Source organism: Sebastes umbrosus, chromosome 3 (genome assembly GCF_015220745.1).
Source record: "Sebastes umbrosus isolate fSebUmb1 chromosome 3, fSebUmb1.pri, whole genome shotgun sequence".
NCBI lineage: Eukaryota > Metazoa > Chordata > Actinopteri > Perciformes > Sebastidae > Sebastes > Sebastes umbrosus.
In genome coordinates, this window is record NC_051271.1 from 40,348,087 (window position 1) to 40,354,719 (window position 6,633).

At 37.9% G+C, this 6,633-nt stretch overlaps 1 protein-coding gene across 1 annotated transcript; it reads left to right on the plus strand.

Annotated features, from left to right (window-relative positions):
* Nucleotides 1-265: 265 nt before the first annotated feature.
* LOC119483446 (group XIIB secretory phospholipase A2-like protein) lies at nucleotides 266-6,094 on the plus strand. Its single transcript, XM_037761541.1, has 4 exons — nucleotides 266-638; nucleotides 1,910-1,998; nucleotides 3,868-4,033; nucleotides 5,551-6,094. Exons 1-4 carry the CDS (start codon nucleotides 362-364, stop codon nucleotides 5,667-5,669), a joined length of 651 nt encoding a protein of 216 aa, XP_037617469.1. The 5' UTR covers nucleotides 266-361; the 3' UTR covers nucleotides 5,670-6,094.
* The last annotated feature ends 539 nt before the right edge of the window (nucleotides 6,095-6,633 follow it).

Below are 6,633 nucleotides of genomic sequence, written 5' to 3' on the forward strand. Positions count from 1 at the left end.
AGAGGTGATGCTCTCTGATTTTACAGCAAATCCACTCTATCCAGTTTGCCACTATATATGTTACTGTCAAGAAAGATTAACTCTTAAATAAATGAAATTAAAACACAATTGAATCCCGTTGGCTGAATGGTGAACAAGCGCACTCTGACTCTCATTAATCAGCGAGTGATAAAAGCCCAGACATTTCAAAAAGACGAGATAGAGGCTGGACTTTGTTCTTCCACATATGAGGCCAACCCTGCGTCTGGCTCAAAGTTCAGGTCACGCAGACAGTTTCAGTATTGCCTCTGTGAGAGTATCTGTGTTTTCCCCCTCAGTCTCTGAGCCCTAACTCTTCATATTGAACCGTCTGCACTACAGAATGACCCGTTGGGCCCTTATTGCTCCCCTCCTGCTCCTGCTGGGCCTGTTCATCCACAGTGCTGTCAGTCAAGATGCTGAGGACCCAGCTGCAACCGCAGAACCACCACCACCACCACCGAGCCAGGCCTCTGATGGCACGCAGGGGGAGGGCGACAACGAGGACTGGGGAATGAACTCCTTCAGAGGTGGCTTCGAGTCAGTCAGCGGATACTTTGACTCGATGCTGGAGTTCATGGGTGGACGTGATGGAGTGTGCAACTACCGCTGTCGATATGGTAAGTCGATGGTTTAAATAGATGCGTATGGTTTAGGGTTAGAACATTACTGATATTGATCAGCCAGTGTGGTCCACTACTGATATATCACATAGGATCTTTTTTTCAAAATATTCTACAATTTCAAATTTAGTTCCCCTTAAATCAGAATCAGAATCAGAAATATTGTATGGATCCCTGGGGCGTTACAGTTGCTCTTGTTTAGACATAAAGAAATGTAAGAAAATAGAAATAAAGGAGTATGTAACATGTAAATTATGTATATAATGCTACAATGTGTACATAATGCTACAATATATACAGAATATATGAAAAGAAATATAAGTGAGTACTAAAATTTAAAAATTAAAAAAAATAAGAAAATGAGAATATAAGAAATATGGGCAAATATTTGCATTAAGGTGTGCAATATTTGCATTTACATGCAGTGGAAAGGGTTAGGGTTAGTCTCGGGTTGGGTGTCCTATGCTCCAGTTGACGGTGTTACCACCCTTATAATGATGAAGCTGTTGAGGAAAACACAAAATATTTCCTACTTTTTGGGATGAAAATTGGCAAATTTATAGATACTGAATATCGGCAAACAAAATCTGCCTCTTCTAACTAAAAATACATAAAAGGAACATATATTGGTCAAATCCAACTCAAGCCCTTTAATTGCCAGGTCCTTCACAATACGAATGTTCATGTGAATACACTTCAGACTAGATCCTCATCTGTTTACAGGTGTTTTCTACTGGCGAAAGTAAGATGTTGCATCAGAATTTGTAAATTCTGTCTATTATATCCAGTAATTAAAAAAGGCTACATTATTACTATTAAGAATACAAATGAAATATGAATTAAATCATTTCCCTGGACAGACAGTTTATTAACAGTGCGATACATAATCTATAACTAAAATCTAAATCTATATACTTAATGGATAATATGTTCATATTAAATCACAAACTGTATAAAGTTGTTATACTTTTCCTGTATGGAACAACAATGTAAACCCAATAATAATGCAATAGGATTTACTTCATCTTGTACTTATCATCTTTGTTATCATCTGGAAGAGGGCCTGGAAGTGGACTGTGACCCCAGCATGATAGGAGAGGTTTCATGCGGTGAAAGGCGAACGTGTCTAATAACGTGAAAGGATTATGAACCAAATAAGGAACCTTTGTTTGACATGGATCTACTTTTAATCACACGTAGTTTTCAAACCGTCATTTCCACTGGCCTGCTGTGAAACATCTGATATTTTGCTTTGCTTCCCCTCTCAGGTAAAGCTCCTCTTCCTCGTCCTGGCTACCAGATGCCAGAACCTGATGGATGTAGCTCCTATTTCTTTGGTCTTCCTGTTCCAGAGGGGGTATGCTGCTTCTGTTTATTCAGGGAAAATTCATGTGGATTTATCAAACTTGGAAATTTAATTGATAGAGATATAAAAAAAATAATCTGTAATGTGAATTCAATTCAATTCAATTCAATTTATTTTTATATAGTGTCAAATCATAACAGAAGTTAATTCGAGACGCTTTATATATAGAGCAGGTCTTAGACCGTACACCATAATAGAGCAGGGACTGTAAAGGGACTGTACAAAAATGATTTGGGTTAGAAGGAAGGACAAAACTTCTTTGACTTTTTAAAAAGCCAGAACCCACCCAGAGTAATGAATAGTTGCTTTGGACCCTCTGCCGCATAGCTCAACTTAGCCCCACTTTCAAGCTTCATTTTTACATGGACCAATTTGCACATTAGGAGTGAATTTGTATGGAAAACATAAAAAGATATTTATTGAACATTCAAGCTACTGTCTATTTTCGAACTGAGAGCTACTAATTGAATCGTTATCACTACTGACACTGAATAAGCAGAAAGGGGCAGCTTCTTAGCGTCGTAATATTTTTATCAGGTTAGGTTGTGCTGAACTGGCATTTTGTTTAGTTAGTTTAAAGCTGCAGTAGGCAGAATGTTTTCGGCATCATTGGGCAAAAATTCCATAATCCCCTTTCAGCATATTGTAATTCAAGTGTTCTGAGAGAAAACTAGACTTCTGCTCCTCCTCATGGCTCTGTTTTCAGGCTTTAGAACATCTAGCCTGTGACGGGAGACTTTGGCCAATCACAGGTCATTCCAGAGAGAGAGCGTTCCTATTGGCTGTTCATTCAACGGAGGCAGCTGTCAATCACTCGCAAACTCTGATCAAACGGTCAAACAAGGCAGCGCTGATCAAATATGAATCAATATTCTGTTACTGTAATGCCTATTTCTCTCCTCAGATGTTCTCAGAATCATCTTGTAATGTACTGTTTAGCTGTAAAATGAGAACGTTTGCTCTGGCTGGTGGGCGGTGCTTGGTATTCATTCAACTAATCTCAACATGGCTGCCAGGTCACAAACTTTCTCATTTTACAGTTAAACAGTACACTACAAGATGATTCTGAGAACATTCTATGCAAGAAATAGTCATTAATAGAATATTGATTCATATTTGATCAGCGCTGCCTAGTTTGACCGTTTGAACAGAGATCACAAGTGATTGACAGCTGCTTAGAGACGGCGAGGCTCCAGCTCAGCTCTGATTGGTTGTTTTCCTCCGGTCTGTGAAATATTGCAGATGCCGTTAGGAGCAACGGAGGACACCGGAGGACACAGGGACACATGATTTTTTTTCAGATTACCTGTCTCATGCACTACTGGCAGGATATAGTGACCGTTTAATAAAAATAATTTTTTTTAATCATATTTACTCCAACCTGCCTACTGCTGCTTTAAGTTCAGGTGTATGTTGGCTAGTGAAATAATGGCCTGCTGCTGAAAGATCTAAGAAACATGTCTATTGTTTCTCAAACTGACAGTATGGTTCTACCAGCTACTTGTTACTTGTGAAGTGTAAGATAAAGTCCCAATAGAAAGAAATGATTGTTGTGTCTCTGCATGTGTCAAACACACCTTTATGGACCATAGCACACAAAAAGGGCATAATTTGGAAGAAATTATTTCAAAATTATTCTTTCTTTTTTTCAAAGTAAATCTCGCAAGACAAATATTAAGTAAAATATAAAACTGGGGTAAAAAACTATCCATCAGCAAAAATAAAATAATATATAACCTCCTGCCCCTAATAATTTTTATACAATCCCTAAAAGTTCAGAGAAGTCTACATTTGACTGAATAATGGAATCAGTTTTTAGTTTTGCAGCAAAACACATTAATCACCTCTGTTGTGTACCAGATGGACATGGGCATCCCTGCCATGACCAAGTGTTGCAATCAGCTGGATATGTGTTATGACACCTGCGGCTCCAACAAGTACCGCTGCGACTCCAAGTTCCGCTGGTGCCTCCACAGCATCTGCTCCGACCTCAAGAAGAGCCTTGGCTTTGTGTCAAAAGTTGAAGGTCAGTAACGTTTTAACCATTCAATCCAGGGGAGGGTTACTGAGCCCATCCCCTTTTTTCAGCATTGTTCTGCCTCAATTTCACTTTTAATAATTCAACTGATTTGGGGACACACTCTACTTAAATACAGTACTTGCAACTGTGGACATGGCCTGAGTTGACATACACAAACCCAGTAGCCCTTGTGACAGCTGAGCTGCACCCGATTCAACTGTTATCAGGCCATTAAATAGGTATTATCATAAGCATCATAGATGTGGGTCATTGGAGGTCTATATGCCCACTACGTTGTAAAGGTGAGGGTTTAGGCAATAAAACTACAACTTCTTTAGGTTTAGGAAACAAAACTACAACTTCTTTAGGTTTAGGCAATAAAACTACAACTTATTTAGGTTTAGGCAACAAAACTACAACTTCTTTAGGTTTAGGCAATAAAACTACAACTTCTTTAGGTTTAGGCAATAAAACTTCAACTTCTTTAGGTTTAGGCAACAAAACTACAACTTCTTTAGGTTTAGGCAATAAAACTACAACTTCTTTAGGTTTAGGCAATAAAACTTCAACTTCTTTAGGTTTAGGCAATAAAACTACAATTTCTTTAGGTTTAGGAAACAAAACTACAACTTCTTTAGGTTTAGGCAATAACACTACAACTTCTTTAGGCAATAAAACTACAACTTTAGGTTTAGGCAATAAAATTACAATTTCTTTAGGTTTAGGCAACAATACTACAACTTCTTTAGGCAATAAAACTACAACTTTAGGTTTAGGCAATAAAATTACAATTTCTTTAGGTTTAGGCAACAATACTACAACTTCTTAGGTTTAGGCAACAATACTACAACAGTTACATTTTGGGAAAAACATCGGGTTTTGGGTTAAAATAACTAAGAACACAAAGACAACTACACGTTATTGGTTTCACCCAACCTCCAGCTTCTATGGAGTTTCACACTGTCTATACTACAGCACCTGATTTCCGCTTCTGCTCCTGTCATAATTACTACGGTTGCTAGAGGTCGCTGTTGTGTTCTTTTATACCTTCTTTCGGTGATCTACCGTATGAATAGATGATAAAACCTACTAGTAGGTGTAGTAGGCCCCTACTGACCCTCATCTATGTGGCTTATAGCGACTGATAACACCTATTTAATAGCCTGACAACAGTCTAATCAGCTGTGAAAATGATGTCATGATGACCAGTTGTGAAACTTGAAAGCAGTTGGCCTTTCAGGTGCCTGTTTCTCCATCACGTTTGCTATAAATGTATAAAACCCTTTTGAAGAGAGACAAACATCCCCAAAACTCTAATATTTAAATACAAAAACATCTTGAGATCCCAATACAAATAATCAAAATGCTCAAGTGCTTAAAACCTGTTGAGTATTGATAATTTAATTTACTATTAAATGAAATGTGTGCTGAGTGAATCTCAGGAAATGTCAAACATTACCTTGTTTTGTACATACTGCTCTGTACTGACTGCGAGTCCTGTTTCTGTCACTTCTTCTCCTCAGCATGTGAAACGGTAGCAGACACCTTGTTCAACACAGTGTGGACTCTGGGCTGCAGACCCTACATGAACGGCCAGAGAGCAGCATGCTACTGTCAAGGAGAGGAGAAAGATGAACTTTAGATTAAAGTTTGAACCACTCTCCTATTTATAACAGCAACAACTACAGTAATACATCAGAAGCTGGGAGTTATGGTGTTGCAAAGGAGACTGTGTGACTACTTGAGTAATTTATTTGGAAGTTATTGTTCTGGTTCTGCTCAGTCATGATTTTACTTTGCAGAAAAATTCAGATGTTATTGTTAAAAGTTCAACTGTGTTTCAAGCCAATACTCTATCCGTTTGTTAGTCAATGCTGTCTGTAGTGTTGGTATATTAGCACCAATACAGTCGGCAAAGGCGAATGATTTTGGAAAAGCAAAAATAAATGTGGTGTGAACTCATCTTTACAACGCATAGATAGATGTTGTGCTTTATACTTTAGGGGTGTTACCATGCCTAATAGGATAGTCTACAGTATGAATAAATGTTATTGATACATACATGAATGTGACTGTTTCATTTCATTCTGACACCATTCAGATCAGTACATTGCATTAGCCAATCCACTTAGAGTACATAATACAAATATCAGTTTTGAAAATAATGTAATAATTATTTATGCTACAAAAGAAAATTGTATTGAATGAAAAATGGAGAGAAGACTATGCTATTATTACCACTAGTGGAAGTGGAGATCATTTCCTCTTTATTTTTTCTGAGGATTTGGAGTTTACATTCTACAGTTAAAAAATATTCTGATAAGTTTATTTTAGTTTGATTTAAGTTAAAGCTGCAGTAGGCAGAATGTTTTTAGTATCATTCGGCAAAGATTCCATTATAACCTTTCAGCATATTGTAATTCAAGTGTTCTGAGAGAAAACTAGACTTCTGCTCCTCCTCATGACTCTGTTTTCAGGCTTTAGAACATCTAGCCCGTGACGGGAGACTTTGGCCAATCACAGGTCATTTCAGAGAGAGAGTGTTCCTATTGGCTGTTCATTCAATGGAGGCAGCTGCCAATCACTTGCGAACTCTGACCAAATGG

Bases quoted from the DNA above. Each gene is read 5' to 3' on its own strand.
- LOC119483446 (XM_037761541.1), top strand. From the start codon at position 362: ATGACCCGTTGGGCCCTTATTGCTCCCCTCCTGCTCCTGCTGGGCCTG. The intron at 1,999-3,867 runs GTATGCTGCTTC...GTTGTGTACCAG, and splicing joins GTCTTCCTGTTCCAGAGGGG to ATGGACATGGGCATCCCTGC. The intron at 4,034-5,550 runs GTCAGTAACGTT...TCTTCTCCTCAG, and splicing joins CTTTGTGTCAAAAGTTGAAG to CATGTGAAACGGTAGCAGAC.